Source organism: Lineus longissimus, chromosome 1 (genome assembly GCF_910592395.1).
Source record: "Lineus longissimus chromosome 1, tnLinLong1.2, whole genome shotgun sequence".
In the NCBI taxonomy this organism is placed as follows: Eukaryota; Metazoa; Nemertea; class Pilidiophora; order Heteronemertea; family Lineidae; genus Lineus; species Lineus longissimus.
In genome coordinates, this window is record NC_088308.1 from 3,032,611 (window position 1) to 3,055,346 (window position 22,736).

At 39.0% G+C, this 22,736-nt stretch overlaps 1 protein-coding gene across 8 annotated transcripts; it reads left to right on the forward strand.

Moving 5' to 3' along the window:
• Positions 1–365: 365 nt before the first annotated feature.
• LOC135484949 (uncharacterized) lies at positions 366–22,277 on the forward strand. Of its 8 annotated transcripts, XM_064766662.1 has the most exons (23): positions 366–527; positions 1,168–1,258; positions 1,679–1,774; positions 3,174–3,248; positions 5,249–5,296; positions 7,107–7,210; positions 7,902–8,010; positions 8,773–8,925; positions 10,010–10,101; positions 10,334–10,529; positions 10,851–11,033; positions 11,330–11,408; positions 11,579–11,731; positions 12,605–13,047; positions 13,464–13,493; positions 14,709–14,869; positions 15,161–15,329; positions 15,621–15,697; positions 16,250–16,447; positions 16,856–16,943; positions 18,019–18,150; positions 19,011–19,031; positions 20,026–22,277. In XM_064766662.1, the coding sequence occupies exons 1-23, from the start codon at positions 487–489 to the stop codon at positions 20,131–20,133; spliced, it is 2,847 nt and encodes a 948-aa protein (XP_064622732.1). In that variant the 5' UTR covers positions 366–486; the 3' UTR covers positions 20,134–22,277. The 8 variants fall into 8 exon arrangements, with proteins under 8 accessions (XP_064622732.1, XP_064622772.1, XP_064622741.1 ...); XM_064766702.1 differs by lacking the exons at positions 18,019–18,150; positions 19,011–19,031 and adding an exon at positions 17,334–17,363; XM_064766671.1 differs by lacking the exon at positions 19,011–19,031.
• The last annotated feature ends 459 nt before the right edge of the window (positions 22,278–22,736 follow it).

The following is a 22,736-nucleotide window of genomic DNA, read 5'->3' on the forward strand; positions in this document are numbered from 1 at the left end:
TCTTGATCTAGCCTCGTCCATGATCCCACCTGCCATTCGCCATGATTCCCCATACATTTTTGATCTGGCGGGCAACTCCGGAAAAGAACGAATTGTTCCGAATATAAAATATAGGTCAAGGCGAATCGGTTCATGGATACGCGGAACGATATGGTTACTAATGAAACAGATCAAAAACACTTCATATAGTTTACTATTATTAAGTTGAAAATCAGAAAAATTCAAATTGACTGGACTTCTTCTTAAAAACTGAATGTTAAAAGATTTTTATTGAATACTGAATGAAATTCAATGATGAACTATTTTAGCAGGTGCCCGTCTGGCGCAGGGAAGTGTTTATAGTACGTGTGTTGTTGGGCACCTAAACAACAGGAGCAAACACATTGAAACATGAATTAGAACTTGGGAAATGTGTGATAAATAAGCAATCAAGTGTAAATTAAGTGTGATAATTGACTTGACCGGTAAATAGAGAAGGAAAAAAACATGTCGTCAGAAGCAGTTATCAAATCGGTGTCTCAAAAACTGTAAGTAATAGGCCGATGACTCAAAATATGTCATGATTGTGACTGTCAAATCATGAACCGGGCCCTAGGCCTACACGTACAAATATTTTTGTACTAAAGATCCATGCAGTTGATTGGGAACAGTGTTTATGGAGACGTCACGTCACGTTACAGTTATGTAAAAATGCATGGTATGGTGATGTGACGACAGCCAACACTATGAATGTTGTTCCCAATCAATTAAGTGCATGGATCTATAGTAGGCCTCCTATAATATAGTGATGTCATCTTTTCACTGCAGTGACAGTCAGGTGATGCTGTTAAGCGTATGTGGTGGTTGCGCTATGCCCTTGGTCTGTTGTTGTGCCTATGATTGATGTATGGTAACAATCAAGTCAAGTCTTCACCAGTTTATCCCACCACTACTCCCAGCCGGCATTCATCCAACATATTCGTGCATTGGGCACTGTGTGAACGAGACATAACGTGTCGTTAGGTTTCGCTGAGTTTTCACTTATTTTATCAATCTGGTTGTCGTCTTTTTGTCCTCTCTTCATCACCATAGTTTTTGTCGCCATAGATACCATTTGGCCATGTACTGCATGTATATAGTTAGTCATTCGGTGTACAAAGAGTATGATACTATTATATGTTTTTGCAGAAAACACTACTTCGAAGTGAAACGGCTCGAAGATGGTTTTGATCTTACAGGACCGTATTCGCCTACGATGGACCATCCACCGATGAAAGCAGTGAGTATGAATTGAAGAAGTTGACGTCTTCTTGGTAGTGGGAGTTGTATTGTTCTGTACCCGGCATTGCACATGTCGGTTAGGTCATGGGTGGAGCTTGAGACAGGCTGTTACTACAAATGCTCAGAAGAACTATAGAACAACACTGCTTGACTGCATGTTTGCAAATTTTGCAAACTTAAAAGTTGAAATTTGAGTTTTTCTCAAAAAGAAATCTTTACATCATAACATTATCTTTTTAACATCCGACATCATGACGTCAACGACGCAATGGAATGGCAAAAAAGGACATGCGAAGTTACAGGTGGTGCAAAAGCCAGTTTATATGACATGTCCTGATATTTTTGAGATTGCTGAAATCTGCCTAATTGATGGCTTGAACTTCTTTTATCTAAAGAGTCTCTCTTTTCTCTTTTTTAGCGCTCAACCCTCCAATATGATGGTCTACATGATAAGCCGGTCAAAAAATACTTCAGTCCACTCAAAGTTAGAGTAAATTTAACACAAATGAAATGTGTAAGTATTGTAAACATTTTTTCAAAACAAAATGCTGCCGTCTGACCGAGGGGGGGCAGGGGTATCCAGCTGAAATGGCAATAAGGTTTTCCCCCTTTGGATACAAGATTCTTTTTCCCATATCATGGCATCCAATTACATGTGGCTATTGTATCTTCTACTTTGCCCAAGTGGATTTTAAATTGATCTGACACAAAAATTTGTGGTTATTGTTAAATATGTTTTTGTTTGACATGTGCATTCCACAAAGGGAAATGAAAATGATCCTGAAGTAATGTATTATACATGTAAGTCTTATAAGAAGTGTAGGCCTTCTAACTCATTGTACCTTCTGTAGGAATTTCATTACATGTTCTCTTCAGAAAGGGATCACATTCTTATGGCTAGGCCAATACGATTAGGGTTTCCGAGTTTTCTATTCTGAAATAGAGAAATTGTCTGTAACAAGTGAGATAGGAAAGTACACTAGGCAAGAGGCCACTACAAATGTATTTTATGTTTATAGCGGTTCTAGGAACGCATGGTCAATGCAAGGTGGTAGCAAAAGGTATCCTCCCAGGACCGCAGATGAAAAATTTGGGTTTGGTGGGGGGAGCATGGAGTGTGAGTTTTGATCTGCGGGCAGACATTAGCCACCATTATTAGACGGCAATCTTAGCATTCATGGCATTGTTGTTTTCTGGGGCTCAATGGCCCGGATCAGTGGTTCAGGACCTAAACATAGGAAGACTAGATATAGACATAAACATCAATACTCTGGAGGCCCACTGTTAATCACTCCTGTTTTGATATATGTACGCTGGATGATTTTGACATATATAGATACACTTCATCAACAGTGTATTACTAGGTTAGCCTTAGTATGATAGTAACGATGTGTTTGTTGAGGGTATCCACATCATCAGAAACGTGACTTGAAGTGGCTATGCAATATTGATTTTCTGCTGCAAATTTGTAATTCTGGCCAGTGGGTTTCTACTCTATAGTTAATACTTAATCTACATAGTCAAGATAATGGTAATGCAAGATTGTTGACATAAGACATGGAGTGGACAAACTTCTCTTATTTGTATGTCAGGGTCAAGAGTGTACATTTCCTTGATCAAAGCACTTGAAGTTGAAGTACTTTTTGTGTGGCTGCCAAAAGTACATGGAAAATATTAAGGCTTACATTATTTTATTCATTGAAAAGATGAAAAGGAGAAGAAAAAAAGGAGAAACTTTCATATTGATGTTCAACTTTTTAGTAGTTTAGCAGCACCACTTGGCCAGGGCTATGAATGACATGAGGTTAGAGCATGTCCTAATCTTGAGCATGATTCAAAAGCTACCATATGTGAGCTTTTACTTGTCTCAATATTTCTAACTTTGGGAGTTTTTTTTCTTCTCGTTTTTCCAGCCCGAGGGTAAGGCAGAAAGACAAGATCAAATCCGATCACTAGTCACAAGATACATGGACGATTCCAACTTTGTGGTACGTATCATATAAATCATAGTGCTAGGCCTGTCATCGTTGTCATTCATTGGCATGGAAACAACTTTCGTGATGGTTTTTGCATGCATCTGTCCTCTTTTGTGCATCACCAGTCATTTTCGAGATGAAATCTGAAGTGTCATTTCGAGCATTGAAACTGAGTTTAACTTGACTTTACCCTCAAGCTATTAGCATTTTTACTTTAGGCTGTTAAAAATTAACATTGTAAATATTATTGAACCTGAAAAATATGAATAACCTTAGAATTGTAGTATGATGGGTAGATAATCCCTCCCTCTAGAAGAAATTAGTGACGCGCTTGCACCAAATTATCGATAGTAAAACATCATCAATGCCTAGGTGAAACCTTGTGGAGAGGTTTTTTAGACTCATTGGAGTCAACCAAGCTTTTATCTTGTTCAACAATAAGCAGTATTTATTAAAAAGACATCTAATATTAGAAGCCGTTTAGAAAAAATTAAACTGTCTTCCTCCTACTATGAAGAAACAGCAGGCTATCTTGAGTGCGATGTTATTAATGAATAACAACAAAATAGTGAATAGGGCATCTTTCCGACAATTTACTTAACATTAATATTGGTTTAAGATATTATGGTATATTTGGAAAAGTTCTTTGAAAATAGTTCAGTTGGTAAATCTGAGATATATCAAATAGTATAACCTGAGTAGGATCATATATGATTAGGACTATGTGCTGTGCAGGGAAAACAGTTGGAATTCTTCACCATTTGACGAATTTGGATCTTCTTGCTTTCAATCTTGGATAACTTGAGCAAGAACTTGTAATTTTCAAACTCTCCTCAGAGTCATGTCATCATATTTACTCCTGTATAAATGCAAGAAGAAGCCCCTTCTGTACCAATGCAAGCAGAAACCTCTCTTGGTGAGTAAATTGTGGATGCATATTGTAAATTAGGAAGGCTGTTGGGTTTAAGGATAGTATTAGTTGTCTCACCAAACAACACATGGATTAAAAAGGAAGCATTGTAACCAGGGTGTTTTATTGCCACTCAGGCACAGATACAGGATTCTACATCTAACTCCAAACTTTGTTGTTGCTCTACGAGACATCATTAATGAATGAATAAGTTGGTGCTGCTGACATAATCCAAGTTTTGGTGGGGACTGCTTGTGACAGAATGACCTTAATACCGATTTTGAACTATGAGGCTTTGAAGGCCGTAAAAGAGGGGTTTTTACTTGGCCAATTTATAATGAACAGAGGAATCATTCTTGCGTTCAACTGGAAGGATTTGGCCTGTTTTTGGTATGCACAGTATATCAATAATGTTCCTACTTAACTTGTCTTGAAGGTGGGCTTAGGCCATTAGGGCATGAAAGATCTACTACCGGCATTGAAATAAGCCTAACATATCATTCATATCAGTGCTAGAACGATGTAAATTTATACCAGTGACTAGCAGTGGGCAATAGCGGCGCGGTGTAAATTTGAAACCACTGGTATGTGTAGTTCTGAAGTACTTCATACATGAACTTCTAATAGGATATTATGGATTATATTCTGCAATATTATTTACTAGTTCATAAACATTACAAAAAAGAGAAGCAGTTTTTGGTGAGTGATACATCCATTATTCAGGGACGACGTTCTAATTGGTCCAAAAATCATTATGTGATTTTTTTTGGTTAAAACTTGGTTTCTATTACACATTTCATTCACTTACATCAACATGTAGTACACGTGTAACATGTGTAACTTGTCTCGCCATAACTGTATACATCTACATGTACACACAGATTGACTATTGTTGTTACCTGGTGGTAGAAAATGGCACTAGCTATAATCGAACCACAAGTAAATACAAATGTAAAGATAGGAACGAACACTGTAGGGCTTTAACTACTTTATCTATCATCATGATTATGAGATGATTCCGAGTCATCTTCATCGCTTGTATTTATTAATTTCATCAATTGCATGCTAACACCATGTCTCTTTGCTGTGTTCGAATGTGTAGAAACGCTATTTGTCCCAACAAAAGACGGAAGAGGATCCCTATCTCAAGGTAAAGGCCGGATGATTTGGCCACATCAGCTTCTGCATATGTAGAAATATCACTCACTCATTTTTACGTTGTATGCTGATCAGGGATGAACGAGTTTGGCCTGGGATGAAAATAATCAAATCAGACAGAAGTTTTTTTGTTGAACTTTTGTCAAGTTTGGTATGTGACATTGAAACGAAAAGAGTGAACTCTCTTATCTTCTCTAATTTAATATTTATGTTGTGTTGTGGCCTTCGACAGTACTCAGAAAGTAGTCAGAAATTGTCTAAAATTTCCTTGACTGACATCATTGGTGAAAAGTGGTTTTTTGCTTCAATTCCGAGGACATTTAACTTGGGAAAGATTGAATTCTGGTTGTTAGATAGAATAGAAGCAGGGGTTTCTCTTCAAAGAGAGATTAACTTTTCATGCGTTTCATACAAATATCATCGCACTGTGCCCCTGCCAAACATTTTCATCAGATCAGCATACTGCCATGCATTCAGCTAACCAAGGTGGTAGGACTCACAAGTTTCTGCTTGCTTTTATTTGTATCATAGATATACTCCATTGTTATATTTCAGGATTGTCACTTTTGTACAGAGAAATCAATTTTCATAGAGAAGGGGGACAATGCACCCTGGTTGCTTAAAGCATCTTTTGAAAGGGTATATTTAGGGGCAAGCAGTGTAATTTTGCCATCCAGTCTCACGATTATAGCCACAAAGATAGAAAAGCTTTGCATTGTGGATCCTGTGATAAAAATCAAATTGCTGTCTCCTCCTGATCTGTTCTACAACAGAGGAATCAAAGCAGTCATTGAAATCCTAAACTGAGTGTTCCCGTGGCTTGTTTTGATACCGCTGGTGTCCTATAAACCTTTTTGGAAGACAGAAAAACCCAACTTGGCATGTCTTGTGTTAAGTAATGTGACTCCTACAAGCTCTGAAAATTTGATGTCCCCACTCCCTGTGATTGATTATCAGTTTCTATTTACATGTACCATGATTACATCTTCGTTAGGTTAATTACTAATTTACTGTGTTCACATATTGATGTGGTAGAGCCAAGTTAGTATCTTTCATGTTGTTTATGTCAGTCAGACTGTGAGCAAGCATGAAGAATATTGGCTCATATTTTGCTGGGTGATGCCGGAGAAAAACCTATAGGGCTGCAGGTGATGAAGTTCAGAACATATCTTGCTGTCCAGAAATGTGTTTAGCTAGGAATTTATGTTTAGGTCCTTTGCAGAGACCACCCAGTTTTCCCTGCAGACAGTGATAGAAATCACCTGTGATAGAAATCACCTGTCTGCTGTGCGCTAGGTGTTACCGTTTCAGAATGAATAACATTGAACCAGCTCGCATTACCAGCAGGAACTGCACTTAACCGTATCTGAATAATGCTACCTCAATGTTGATTTGAGCCATTCATTCGATACTCTGCCAAAGGCAATGACCTAGGTTAAATGTTTGTGTGCCCCTCTTCAATTGGTTGCAAGAAGTGATGAGTACTGTTTTCTTTCACACAGTAGTACTCCATATGAATAATTTTTTACATCGATTTATATAAAAAAGACGAATCGAAAACTGAAGTCTGGACTTTGTTGACCTTGTATTGTATTAATCAGAGGAAATATTGCTGGCATGTGAGGGTTAATGACGAAATAATATTTTCACCTCTAATATTCCTAAAAAAGTGTTTTCTTTTTCCTGTAACACACCTTAATCCGTTTTCTAATAAACTTAATGCTGCCCACTATATAAGTGCATTGAAAGGTTTAATTTACATTGTCATTCCATAGTGTTACCAATTGAACGTATACTTTCAGCACCCCACCATGCCCGAGTATTCATACTACCATACGCCAAGAGGTCGGAAACTTCGGGTGGAATACCAAGGACATGGGACTGGTTCACTTAGGAAAAAGAGGAAGTGAGTAGTCTGATTGCCTCCTGTCAAAGTCTTCAATTTCAAAAGGGCAACACTGCTATAGCAACTTGAATAGCAGGACTGGAACACTAAACTGATTGCAAGGAACACCTTTGACCAAGGTGTCATAATTCAAAGCAAAAAGTTGCGTGGCGGGAATTTCAGTGGCAAGATTTAATGACGGTATATCATTCCTTTTGTTGTGGAGAGGACGGCACTGACATGTATCAAGCCCATTTTGTTTCTCAAATAAACATAAAAATTCAATTGAGAAGACCAAATACTTCACTCTTTTTCTGTTTATGTATGCCAAACATTTCAGTAGCTCTTAAAGGTGGCCACCCAAAAAAAAATCTAAAAGTAGTTAACAGTACAAGTAAACTGGTTAAGTCTTTTCTATAGGATTATGGTGTGTCTCGGGGCAACCACCCAAATGAAAGTGGATTCTATTTAATCATGAATCAAACCATGGGTGTATTATTCAGACGGGAGTGGGATAAGATTGGGTTTGCTTGAGGAGAAAACTGAGCTGACAACTATACCAAAAATCCCATTTGGGGCCCAACTGTAGTAGAGTAGACACCTGAGAAGAAGAAGAACATGCAGGTTTCCGTTCATTTCCTAATCTGTTTGAGCTACATGTACACGCTTATGATAATGAAATGTTTGACTTTTTGTACTCATCATATTGCAGGCCCTACAATGGTGGCTACCCCCTTCTCAGATCTGTCGCCCCTCACACCATTTCAAAAGGCGAGGCAGTGAGGCTGGTAAATGTTGCAACAAAATTACTTTTAGCTACGGTAGGTTCTTAGTTTCTAATCAACGCATAATCAAATGGTTTTTGAGTGATACTAATGTTAACAGAGACTGCCTGTCACACTGTCCATCACTTCATGTTAATTCAAAGCTTGTGGGGGCTGAGGATAGATATCTATTACATGCCTCAATCTGTCAATGAACAAGCCATACAGATTCGATATATATCGCCAAAAGCCTCCATCAAGCAGAACTCCTCCAGCCACATACTGGTCAACAAGCCTCATGAAATCATTTACTTCTAAAAAGCACCCCCCTCTACTTCACCTGGTGCATGGGGCACAAACCATTTTCATTTCATCCAGCCAGTGCCAATAGTTTCACCATTAAGACAAGTTACAAAGGCCACATGATTTCGTGAAAGCTGATCCAGTTGTGCTGTGAATTCGACACGAAAGCTTTGCCACAACTGCCATTGGTGTTGTAAAGATTACAAGAGACATGCACTCTAATTGAAAGCTGTATGGATTCATGTCTGGTTACTAATGATCACCTTTGTTTATAATGGTGAAGTCCTTAGCAACCATTGGTTCCCATCAACTTCATGGACAGAACCTTTCATGAATAGTTGGTTCCTATGGTTACATGTAAACATTTCTGGACTCTAAAGTAGGTCGACATATCAAAACGAAAGTAAAATGAGTGCCCCCCCAGAAAAATTCAAACTGATTCTGTAACTCTATAAAACTGGTTAAAAAAAGTTGTTGATTGCATTATATATAGCTATGCGATGATTATTTCCCCAGGAAACCTATGACATGAAGAGCGGCAAGAGCTCACGTAGCAGCAGCGCAAATGGAGGGTTACCACACCTGAGAGTGAAAAGACCATCGACTGCCAAGGCAGCATACACTAGACCGTCTCATGATATTGATGGGAGGAAGATGGTGCAACGCAAGGTATGTCACATGATAGGCGGGGAAAAAATTTATTTTTCGAAATCCCAATATGTGCATTGAACAGTTGAAATCATCATTGTAATAAGCTGGAGTAAGGAGCCTTTGTGTAAGAAGCTGCAGTGGTATAGTGGCTTGACCAGGTCTCTGACTAGTGGTCATGAGGTCACTGATTTGATCCAAACTGTTGGCGTGAGACTTCAGGCTGGTCTCTTACTCCTCTCAGGTGTATAAGTGGGTACTGGTCGGCATTACTCAGGTCACAGTTCTGATTGAGCAGCTCATTTTCCTGGAAGGTTTCATGATAGATTGGTTTTGAAGTTTAGATTTGATAGAAGTTCATATCTACTTGTTTTCAACAAAAACAGGCGGTTAATTTCTCGCATGCCCATGACTACCATGAACTTTTGCCGGACATACACTTACGCCCTGGCTCGCATTACATTGTGCCAGTTCTGGATGAGGATGACGTGAGTGAAATAATATCTGGTGTGAATGGCTGGTACAGTGCTTTTAGAAATGGTAGAAATAAGTTAAGAGGTTTTTGGTGGTAAAACAGTAGACAAGTTTTGATGTTTTCTGGTGTGTGAAACATTAGCGAAGTTGCCAGTGTCTTCCCTGACTGTGTTGAATGTCCTGAGCCAACGTGTTCTTCATGAATCATTATCAAGTCAGGGAAAGCACTTAGTTGCTGTAATGTATTATTCATGTTAGTGCAGTCTTGTCCATGGTAGTTGTCTGTTTTGCAAGGAAAATGTCTTATTGTTGTGTGAGGCTGTGGAATGCTTTTGATTGTTTGCTTTTTGATTTAAATAGGCCTACTTTTTTTCTTCCCTCAACTTTGTGTTTTACTATAAAGCTTTCAATTGCGGGGCTCTGAACACACTCCTCCTGATACCAAATGCCTCCCCTGTATGTATATCAAGAGAGGGGGATTCCGGTTGAAGAATTTGTGTTCAATTTGAACAGATGGATGACTGGTGCATATCATGATACCAATGCCAGAAGCATACATGGTGGGACTCAGTGATATTACTTAGAAACAGAAAATTGACTACACAAAATGAAATAACCCCTTGCCTTTCAGAGTAAAGACGATAGTGACCTACTTGATGACAGTGGCTTCTCGCAGTCCCCTGGAGCTGGATCTGGGAGCCAACCAATGGCTGCTTGGCTGAGGTAAATTTCATGACTTGATATCTGTTATAGGATTATTGCTACAAATATGTTAGGAAATAAACTGGTCACAGGTACTTTGAAAAAGTCTATCTGACTTTATGTATGGAGTATACAGCTTAGCATGCCATCAATTTGAAAAGTGTTCTTTCAGCAACGAAAAAGGGCACTGCATCCTCTTAATAGAAATGATAGGAACGATTTTGTCTTTACAACAAATACTTTGTACTTTCAGAAAAGAAATCCAAAAGTTAGATCGCCAGGATGGCCAGCCTGTTGAGAACAAGTTTGTGCACCCTGCCCCCCAACGGAGACCAAGATCTGCCCTAAGGAGGAAGCCCCTTGCTGACCCCTTGGAGAACCAAGGGACCCAGACCCGAGAAGATGCGTCTGTGCAGACTGAGGGGAAACTTTTGGATGAATACGACCAGGTAAGTGTGAAGAAGGGATGAAACTTATCCATTCATTCTGAACAGGACCTGTTTAAAGACTGCCTCATTGTGTGGATGATCTGTTCTCAGGACTTTCACATCACGCTTTCAGTTCTATGGCTGTGAGAGCTTGATTAACAAAGATTTGAAGCCTCCAATTGAGATAAGGTTTGAATGAAGCTGAACCGCTGAAGGTGACAATAAGGAATGGGACTACAGAAAACAGACCTATGATAGATACATTCAGATGATCTCGCTCATATATAATAGGGTAAGCTGGGTGTTTTTAGTTTGCTTTCATTAAGGCGTGTGTCTTTTCAGATGGAAAGGATAGTAATGTCTGGTCCCCAGGCCAAATACAGGGTATATGTGAGAACTGGGAGCAAGCTTGGTGCCAGTACTACAGCAGACGTCTTCATTACCTTGTATGGAACAAAGGGAAGATCGGAAGAGATACTGCTAGGAGAATCTAAGAATCATAAATGTAAATTTGTTAAAGGCCAGGTAAGTTTTTTTCGTTTCTTTGGCTATTCAATATGAACCTCATACGCTGTTGTCTCTTGTTCCTCCCTTGATCCCCATAGCTCAGTCTCCGTTGTTGTACTGTTCAGTCATGTGGCCAGTCTCTCAGTGTCCCAGAGTGGGCAGTTCATGAGCACATGCTCTGGTGTTTGATCAGGTCCTTTGGATTTGGCCATGTTCATCCTCTTGAAAACGAACATTCGTTGTTTAGATAATGGAACCATTTTGCTTAATTTTCAAACTGTCCACGTTCTGATCTTTGAATTTGATGATTGCAGGAAGACGAGTTTCACTTCACATACTTCCATGTCGGTGAGATTAAGAAAATACGGATTGGTCACAACAGGACTGAATTGGGTAGGTATGGTTCAACTGATCATCTTGGGGCAGTTTAAAGGAAATAAAGCCGCCCTGGGTTTGCCCTTATATCTACTGCACTAATGGTCCCAACTTCAGATTTGGACCTTAGTCTATTCATTTCTGCTGATGTCGGCTAGCAGTCATTCTGAATATCTCCATCTTATTAGGTTCTGGTTGGTACCTCGACACTTGCACGGTCAACGATCTTCATGAACGAGTCAGTTACAGATGTCGTTGTGAACGCTGGTTGTCGTACAGGGATGAGGACGGCAAGACGAAGCGATACTTCCCTGTGGACACCACACGGAACATTCCTCCAGGTAAGCGGATAGATGTATCGCTAAAAGCTATCGTTACGTCGACTTCCATCTGTGTCAAACACCACCATACCCCTTCTCCAGCTGAGGAGATCAGGATTTGATAATTGAGGTGTATTAATTGACTTTTTTCTGCAGACTCCATTTCCTAAGAATTTCAGGTTTCTTTAGATGAAAAAAACTGTGTTCAGTTGCATCTCAGTGATGAACCAGATCATAAAACTTAAATTCCAATGATTCCCAAGAGGTGGCTCTGCCTCTGGCTTATCTGTTAAGCCTGAAAGTTGTTATTCCAGTCCACAGCTTCGATAGGATCCTGTAGTCATGTAAATAAAACTCAGTTGAAATATCATGTTTTTTTGTACCACAGAATCTGACAGACTCTCATCAAGTACTTCAAGTAGTCTGTACACTAGCATATCAAGCAATCTGAGTAGTTCTGGTAAATCTATTTGATCTCACAGATTCAGAATTATAATCTTATCACTTGTTTTTGCATGTTGTGAAATTTCGTGTGTATGAAAAGTGTTTTTTCTCTCCATTTTTGTGATTGATTTTCTCATCGGATACTTTAGTTTCTGTGAATGTCAAAAAGGGCAAACACAAGTTGATCACTTTTAGAGTCATTTCACCTTTCCTTGTCTCTTAATGGCAGTGAAACACTACCTTCACATACTTTCTTTGTAGATATCTTCTGCAGTTGATATGTAGAAATGAAAATACATCCTATCGCCGAAATAAATTGCAGCAGAATCTCAAAAGAATGTTTTCGGGATCATATAAGGCCATGACAATAAATGGGTTTAAAGTAAGCTGAAGCTGTGGTGCAATATCATAAACCTTTGATGAAAGTGTGTTCTTTCTTTCTCCCTCCAGATTCTGAGCTCACGGAGAGCGAGACAAACTATTCTGTCTCAAGTCGTCGTTCATCCACCTCGTCCTATACAAGCATCGAAGCTGGCCACAGCAACAAACAATTGGGAGCAACGGCCTATTTCAATTCAGAAACTTCATCCGATACGGAGACTGAGAGTGATATCGCAAGGGTCGACATACGAAGTGAAAGCACTCTGCGGACAAAAGAACCATCCAGCTCGGCAAAGTCTTCAACCATTCAATCAAGTTCGAAACCCATTACAGATTTTTCGTCCAATAAAGCTCAGGTTTCGTCCAGATCTGATGAGAAGGCGGGTAATGATGACAGTAGTAGTGATGTACCCGTTGTGATGCCCATCGAGGAACCTACCCTGAGTGTCAAGGAGAAATCGGGCAAGAAGGACAAGAAGAAAGATTCTGATGATTACATGGAAGGATTCAAGGTAATTATGGCTAACCTTTTCAAGACAGTGGAACCTGCCCTCCATACCAGGGTGGCCTGCTATATCAAGCACACCAATATCAGTCCAGAATTTGACACTTTAAATTAACTTGGCATTTGAAAGTGTTTTTTTTGTGTTCAGGAAACCTTTTCAGTATCATTATCAAGTGAACATTTGTCAGCCTAAAAAGTGTCTGTACTAGAGACTGCTAAAGTATGTATAGGTACCCTCGACCCTCTAAACATGCTTAAATCTGCAATGGATTAATTTTGAGTTCGTATGAATTCTGAATTCAGATATTGCAGGACTTTATCAAAACAAGTCCATAGTTCACATCTGTAGTTTCTCGATCACACTCTAGAGTCTCATAACTGTGAAACATAATGAAATGCCTTGCCCCTCTTTATTTGTTCTAGAAAAAGGGAAAGAAACGCTCGTCTAAGAAGGTAAACAAACAGGCCGAACTTTGTCTGTGGTGATGTTTTATTTTCTCTAAAGAGATAACAGCTTGCCGTCTGTTTTGTGACAGCCTGTGTCCGAGCACAGGTTTTCTCCTATTTCTGTTCCTGATCATGGGACCACACAAAATGAAGGCTGATTTCATTATTACTGGAAGAATTAAACAAATTAGATCAAGACATGGATGTACAATATCATCGAGACCTTGCCTTCAAATGGTCATCTTTCGCTTGATCAATTTTTGAGAGAATTTTTATGTCACTCACTTTGAGAGAGCCATCATTTGAAAGTAAAAGGAAATATCACAACTCAGTAAAGAAAGAAGATGAAATCAGCCTTCAGTCCCGCGTCATACACTGTTGCCTCTAACTCCCTTTGATTATCCTAATAAAATGTTTCTTCCAGTTATTTGATAGTACTACTCTAAATTACACTTTCTTTGAGTGAACCCTCTTCTTTCCAATAATTCCTATTCCGATTGACTTTTGCCACATGCAGATATCTTATCAGTCTTGATTTAATACATTGTACTACTTCTCTGTTGATACGTATATGGCCAATAGGCCTTCTGAGTTCTTAATGAGTCACCTCTCAATTACACTCTTTAACATATTTGAACCCAGAATTGTGATGTCCCTGTCAAAGTGCTGGCAGTGCTCATTTCAATAGTGCCTTTGTTTCCCCTCTTTGAAAGTCGGTGGTTAGGAGATTAGGGCAGAAAGTCCCAGTAGTTAAAACCCTTGCATTAGTACACTCATTAGCAGCACCTCCAAACAGATTCTGTGGGACCCCTGCTCATGGAAACACTTAGCCAGCACGTGGGGGATGGGTCTACACCCTTCTAGGTAGGAGTCATTGCATATCTGGACTCGAAAGATTCACTGAGTGAATCTCCCACAGATATTGAAAACGATTCACACACTCGATTATGAAGCAATTGTACGAATCAAGCTTTCACTAATTTTTCTATCACACCAATACATCGGATAACAACTTACTTCTTCCTTTCCCTAAAATGACTGAACCCAGTATCTGGAATCATAAAGTGACCAATGGAACCACAGGGCTTGAAAAAATAACACTACCTATTTGCTATTGACACCCCCCATTTCTCTGATAGACCTTTCTTGTTAAAATGCATCAGAAGAGTATGTTCAGGAAAGTAGTGTGTGATAGTCAGTCTGTTTCATTTGTTTGTCTAGGCTGGTGTTAATGCCGCTCGCCGATCTGAAGATGAGAAGGCCCGCCATCTGGAGGAAGAACAGAGCAAAATCTCACACGGTGCCTGTATTCACGAGGCATCAAAGATCGGAGATCTGAGGCGTGTGATTGTCCTCGTCAATCATAAACCAGAGCTTATTGAGTGAGTAGTGTTTGGCAGCAAGGGGAGGAGGGTTTCAGGGAGTTGCATCAAACTTATTGAGTAAATAGATCGTATGGATGTATGGAAACTGTATTCTGGAGCTGCAGAAGTCCTATGACATGCCAATGCCGCAGTCAATCATTCATAGTGATTTTGGCCTCTGTGCCTTCTCGTGCGGATGTTGCCTTGTTGGATTATAGAAACGTTGCACTGTTCTTAGGGGCTTGTATTAAGTACACAAGTATTTCCCTATTTCTTCCCCTCTTTATATATTTGAAAATTTCTTTCCAGTGCCAAGGATGAAAGAGGATCCTCTGCCCTCCATCTTGCTGCTGCCTTTGGACACATAGAACTTGTGAAGTGGCTGGCGATCAACTGTGCCGATCTGAATGCTGAGACACCCACTGGGTACACCCCTGTCCACGTGGCTGCACTGAATGGACATACACAATGTGTTATGGTAGGTTAAAGGGACTAGCATGTGGAATCATATTGGTTGCACCGAATAGTTTTGGTCTGAAATGATCTGGACAATGTACAATCACAACCTGCAGACTTTGGATTTCCTCATACCCATAGCTGTATTTGCAAGTTGCACTTGACGCTGTTGCACTGTACTGTGTATAGGAGCCCAGTAACAATGTAAGGTCACAGGGTCATCAGTTCATGCCCTTCATTTTCTCGTCTCCGTTTTAAACCTGCCAAATTTGTTCTCTCTTGTTGTCATTTTGCTCAACTTTTGTATTTTCAGACATTGTCTGCAATGGGAGCTACGGTTGATCCGGAATCCATAGACAAGCAGACACCACTTCATCTTGCATCTATGAGGTAGGTGAATTGTAGATCTCAGTATTTTTGTCGCCATGATATTGTTGAATTAATGCTACCGTGTTTGTGTCAATCAGAAAAAGACGAATATGTATTGAGGTCATTGTCTTTTACTTGCACATTGCCAGAAGCCAGTCTTTATGACGATGGAATATTAGCAGGATATTGACGACATAATCTCTAGTGCAAACATTTTGGAGATCGGCTGTTTTCTCAAAAAATAACAAAAGGTCACTGTCCATAGAATTCAATCCACCCAACTTACACTGAAACTTGATTTCGTTTTTGGAACTTCGCCAGTTGTCTATTAACCCTTGTTAGACTAATTCTCCTGGTTCTGATTGGGGTACTTTTTGATATCAAGGAGCACAGTTTTTAAGGAGACAGGGGCTGAGTCCAATATTACTGATTATGTTGCCAAGTTCATGCACTGGCTGCAGAGATTAGTAAGCTAGTTTCCGTATTTTGCTGAAAAGCTAGATGAGCCAGCTCGAGTTCTGAGGAGAATTGAATAATTGAAAAATGCTGAACCTCGACAAATTCATTTTCCAGTGGACGCCTGGAGACTTGTAAGTGGTTAGTCTCGAACGACGCTGACCTCGATGCAGAGGATAACATGGAGCGCACGCCCCTGGAACTGGCCGAGGAATATGGTCACCAGGATTTGGCCAACTTCTTGCGTACAGTCAAGAAGGAGAAACAGGATCCCAAGAGTGGTTACTCTCTGATGAGGAGTAGTGAGAAAGCTCCGTAAGTTGCTTTTTGTGGCTTTTTATGTTTTTATTAGTGGTAAACAGTTTGGGGTTTTACCTAGGTGCAAACATGACAGTGATTGTGAAATTGGTGTGGCTTTCTAAAAGAAAGGGCAATAGTAAGACAAATGTTGGCAGCCTTGGCCACTTAAACCCTCTAGTCTTATTGCACACTCATTTGACAGTCACACTGATTGAATGATCGGTAACACATGAGAATTTGTGGTGTTTGAATATTGATCACCTGCGGGTGTGAAATTTGATACAATGTTCAAATCGTAAGAACAAAAGATTAAGGTCATCTCATTTGCATTCTGCAGTTGATGTTCTTTTTACTGGATTTCTACTTGAAGCACGTCTTTAGACCATTCTCCTACATATTCACCAGTTCTGGCTTTGATTTCAGCATGAGCACCATTTCTGAGGAAAAGAAGGCTGGTGGCTCATCTGCTGGCACCAGCAGCTCCAAGAAGGCTGAACTTGAAAGAATTAGAGTAAGTGAAAGTTACTTTCTATCGCAAGAATATTGTTGACACCTTAAAAAATATATGAGGATTGTTCATGTAGTTTATGATTTCTTCTATGCGATAAAGAACATAATGTATTTCAGTTGTACTTGATTTGAATTAACTAGTTTGTTTGATTTATCAGAGGTTGAAAACAATTTTATTCAGTATACTATAATGGGTAACAGACATGGAACTTGAAAATGTGAAGTTTGGACGTTCCCTCTGTTTGATACATGCGACTGAACTTGAGAGACTCAAAATGAATTGATAAATTTGGAAATTATCAGTTGGAAAGAATTTATTTTTATAAATTGGAACAGTTTTTGACACGTTGTTGTATAAGTATTGGTTCATGAAGTTTATAATTTCTTCCAGATGTTTTAAAGACACAAAACTATTTCACTGGTACTTGAAACAATTTCATCAATTCAAGCTTTGATTTTAATCCTAAGCCTGCTATGTAGAACACCAATTTATCATGTAATATTAGTTAAACGTTGTTATAGCTAAATAAAAAAGTAGTTTTGACCTTCCTTTAATACATGGCCAAGCGTTCAATTCTGCACAATCATTACGTGATGCACCATGCTGTAAAGGGTAGCTGCCTTGTAGAATGACAAATGTACATGGCACAATTAGTATTATGCAACTGTCAACTGAATGAACTAGGTGTGGAACTCACTACCGTCCACCCTGAGAGCTGCACAGGACGTCAATACTTTCCGCAGAGACTTAAAAACATATTTGTTTGTGCAAGCTTATGAGCGCCTGTGAACATTGTTCCAGTGATACGGGCGCTATATAAATGACAATTTCATTTCATTCATTTCAACTAGTAGAGGAACAAGTCTAGTAGAACCGTCCTCTACCAAAAACTCAGTGTTTATTCTACTTGTCAGCTTGGCATTACCTGACACTTCTCCTTTAACCTATTTGCTGTCATCAAAACAAACCAAAGCTACATGAGATTATTAGAAATGATGCACCACAACATTATGCTTGTAACTGCCTAGCTTAGTTGCTTGCTTTGATTTCTAATTGCGTTTTGTTTGGTGTTCAGGATGAGGAAAACTCAGTTGTTAGTTCTCGTTCTGACGATTCTGAGAAAACTCCGCGCATTGACCCAGGGTCTGAAGCATCGGATACGGAACGCACTGAACGTCAGAAACAAAAACAGCAAGAGGAACTGCAGGTAGGTTGGGCGTGAAAGATGGAGTTGGGGGTAGTGGGGGTAAAGTTGTAAAGAGTAAAAGACAAGGGTGGGGAAGATATTGGTGATATAGATTGGCTGTTCAGATTAAAGAAATTAGATATCGCCTGTGCTCATAAGTTCTATTTTTAAGCCAAAATGATTGGGCGTTTCAGTGGCCTGAATGAGAACGACTAAAAACTGGACAGCATTTCTCCTGTCGGTAAAGAGGGCAGTTTCGAATTTTTATACTCACATTTTTTAGTGGAGGGGAGGGAGAGGTTCGTCTTTGGTGTCCAGTCTCATTAGATATTCTTGCTGCATTCTGTAACCTTAGCTTATTTCTGCTCCCTGTGTAGCATGCAGTCATTGCAAAACACCTGTGCTTCAATTGCTGCTTTCTTTTCCTCTCTGAAAACAGAAAGATGACTTTTATGATAACTTTTAAGGTCAGTTTGATCTGTGGCATGGAAAACGTCTCGCAAGTCTCACTGTTTATTGGAAAATGTGCACCATGAATTTACACAATGTCACTTGATCCTATTGAACGGTTGTTTTAACAGTGTATTATCTTCTATTGGCATGTTCCATTCACAAAAACTGTTTATCTTCTTTAACCACCAGACGGTGTTGTCCAAGAAAGAAAAAACTTAGCCTCTACTTGAATTTGACTTTTATTTCTCACAGTCATTCTCCAGACAAAAGTTGAGGAAGAAAATTCAAATCTATGTTTGATAGAAATTAAGTCATTCATTTCAAACTGACGCTACTTCTTGGACACATCTTTGCACTATGGCACTTGCATGATGCTTTGTAGATTATACACCATGTGTAGCTTTAATTGTACACCATCTTGATTTCAGGCAAACTACAAAATGTTGAAGGTATATGATTGTAAAATGTTTGACCTCTGGATTAAAACCCTGTCCGTGTTCAATGTGAAGAGATCACTTCTTAGTGACCATCCATAAGTTGGAAATGATTAATTTTTGCCGAACTCTATGGGTCATTCCATGCCCTAAGACATATGTCTCGGTTCCTGGCCTTTGACCTTGGAGATTATGATCATTTAATGGTCCACATTGGCCTCGATAAAGAGTTGAAGAAGTGATCTCTTTGCTTTCCAAATGTTTTATTATATTAACAGTATTTGAAGAGTTTACTAATATTGCTAAGTTTATACATGCTGTTTGTTATTGTCATCTGATGAGAAAAGCTATTACACAGATACTTAAGAAGATTTCCCCTTTCCGTCAGTCTATCAAGACATAACAATGTTCCCCATGCAAGTCCGTGTTTGCTTCCTTTCACTCCAAACCCTGTTTATGTGACATGTTGAAATACACCAAAAGGCTTCTTTGACTCTTATTTCCCTGTTCCTCAAGTCTTCTATACCAGACATAACAATATTCTGCAAACACATCCGCCTCACTTGGAAATTGGCAAATTCACAATCCTTTCTCTTTGGGTAGTATGTGTGTTGCTGCGCCTTTGTGATTTTAACTCACGTTTTACTAAAAAACTTTTCACATTGAATTTGTAAATTCTCCCTAAGATGTTGAAACTCCTTTCCAAGATTCAAGAGGTTCACATCGTATTTGCCTATGCAGGTGCATGGGGCGGTGGCACTATATTGTAGAGATCTAGAAGTTGTAGCTACTATCCCTGGTCAAGGTCTTGTTGCTGCCACACCAGAGTGCTTCTAAGGAGATGCCTGGTTGCAGGTAGCCCTGCATGGTGATACAATTTGCCGGGAGTATTAGTAACACTAGATGTAATAAATTGTTAAGCCATCATTTATCACAGAGGCTTTTCAGTTCATCGCTCTAAAAAACTGCCGAGAAAACAATTGAGACAACTTTCTTTCGACTTTTTTAGGAGAAGAGAAAACAGTACACAGAACAAAAGAAAAAGATGGACGTCAATCACACAAGTTTCTTGGACAGCATCAGGGATGAGGCTCTACATGGAGATGAGTGGATCTAAATACGGATGCTATTCTGTTGGATATAAACATTTTGAGGAAGAATGTCTCAAGTCCAACTGTATTTGATCCTTTCTCATATCTATACATTCACTGATGGGAATACTATTGTATGGTGTCATGCGTGCAACAGATGTACATGAAGAATCAGCTTGCCCTTGCTGGTTCATTGTATATTGGCCGTAGCCCCAGAGACGTTTTGGCGTAATCTGGTTTTGCAAGAGAGGTATAGTGAATATGGAAATGATTAAGATCATTTTGGGTGATTTGTCTGTAGTTAGATCCTAATTTACTAAGAATCATGTATCAGATGAGTAAATTATGGATCAAACATACATCATGCCTGGTGCCCTTGTACAATTATCATTTGAATGGCAGAGAAAACTTGTCATCAGGAAGTTTTGATCGAATCTCAAATTTGTAAATTTGAAAAAGGGTATATTAATCATATTGTGAGTTATATCAAAGTTTGATGAAGTGAATATTTAAATTCCAAGCCAAGTGTGACTGAAATAAAGTTTTATGCCTGTTGAGGTTACCCTTTGTGATGTGCCCTTATATCTACCGGTGCCCAATCTGAGGGTAAAGTATGTCTCGCCAAATGAGAGCACTGGCAATAACAAAGTTATTAGTTATAGTATATCATCATAGAGGTAGGCCCAGTGTAGTTAAAGTTGGCAGAGCTTTGCCAAAATATATAAATGCCATTCTTTTTCTTGGACACTGTGATACAACAGACATTAATGTTGTGTGTGAACCAAATTCTTCAAATGTATCTATACTAGTGTAAATATTAGAAACACCAGCACTTTATTAGAGTCTAATACCTCATGAACTGCTGGAGAACTTATCATAGGCTGCAGTAGCTATTGCACTTACAAAATATTTTGCACATGCATAGACTGTAAAAATGTTGTTCTGGTACTTATTAGATAATTAATTGAACTGTGTTATGGTGCCTTCTAAACTGGTATTCATTATGATTCATAATGCCAATGGAAACTAAGACTACAGACTAAGTATAAATTACTTAATATTTGTTATTTTAATTTCTAAGCTGGCTTTCATTAAATATGGTGTACATGTACTGTATTTTGTATCATGACAGAGCTGTTACATTTCTTCTAATTATGTTATGCAGTTATTCATAAATCAGTGCAAAATTACTATGCAAAAAAGGCATGCACTTCCAAATCTAGCCGAGTAAAAACCGGTATGTGGACTATTACTCTTTGATACATCGACATATGCATGTGATAGTTTTTAGAGTGGTATAGTGGTTTGAGTGCAAGACTCCTAAATGCAAGATCATGGGTTCAAATCCTTTCCTTATTGTTCATCCATCTGAAGATAAGTTGCTTTGTAATTTTGACCATATTGGCTTTGTTTTGTGTATGTGATATGTCTAAATGCTGTGATATCATTCGTTTGCTGCTAGCAGGCAATTGTCTGAGATGTAAATGTATTCAATTTATTGTAATGGCGAGGTCTTTTTGTTAGATTTATTGCATATTTTATGTGATATGACTGTTTGCTAATACCAAGAATTTATAAAGACTAGTCTTTATTAATTCTTGCTAATACATGTAGTCCTTTACGATACCTTGGAGCAATCATGTTTAAATCCATCCATTTCACAACAGTTTAAGACTTTTTGTATATTCGTTTATTATCAGGATCCGTCCACATGATGTGAGCTTTCTAGTTGTTAAGAGTCAAAATCTATGTACCTTCTGTCCTCAACGTTGGGAGGGGGTTGTTCAGAATGTCCAGAAATGATCATCTCATGCAGTTAGTGGTTAACAATCAAGTGAGAAGATTGTTCTTGAGTTGTGAAAGACACACTGGTGAATCAGTTTCCAACACTATGGGAAAGGTCTTATTTGGCTTATCACCTTCTCGGGCAAGGTCATGACCTCCCAATTATCTTGCGATAGGTACGTCAGGAATTGAAAATTGGCAGAACTACAGTTCCCACATTAGTGGGGTGACTAATTTTCCAGTGAGAAGGGTATCAATGTCATAATATTTGTTTTACAATGCTTTTAGTATCTATGTAGTTGTAAATCATGCTTCAATCTCCTGCACTTTAAATTTACGATTCTATTTTCTAATATTACAAATAAAGCCATTTTATGAAATAAAATTCTTTGTTAATTTTTGGTAAGTCAAGTACCTGTGGAGATCTCAAGAAACCTACTGAATAGTGGCACCAACACCTCAAGTGTTTGACTGTGGACTTGTCTGCAGGCATACTTTTATGCGCCAAATTGGTCCAGCAATATTGTCTTTGGTATTGCCCAAACCTCTAACTCATGGCTGGGCACCTCTCTTTGTGTCTGAAGAAGAGGGGAATTCAGGAAAGAACCAAAGGACTTGAGTTAAGCTCTGCCAGTTTGGAGAAGATGAAAATACGTAATGTGCCTGAGGGAGTTCATCTGTTGTGAAATGATTATGGATAATGTCCAGAGGCACCTGTTGTAAACCTATTATTATGTCCCTATATCTAGTCGGGAATCCCCTCATTGTTGTAACAAGAGTCCAGGTCCTTGGAGTGGATCCAAAGCTTGAAGGTCAAGATGGTCAGGAATGTTCTGGTTTCTTT

Coding starts and splice junctions, on each gene's coding strand:
- LOC135484949 (XM_064766662.1), top strand. CDS start 487: ATGTCGTCAGAAGCAGTTATCAAATCGGTGTCTCAAAAACT. Junction 1,775..3,173: donor ATTTAACACAAATGAAATGT/GTAAGTATTGTA, acceptor TCGTTTTTCCAG/CCCGAGGGTAAGGCAGAAAG. Junction 15,698..16,249: donor CTTCATCTTGCATCTATGAG/GTAGGTGAATTG, acceptor TTCATTTTCCAG/TGGACGCCTGGAGACTTGTA.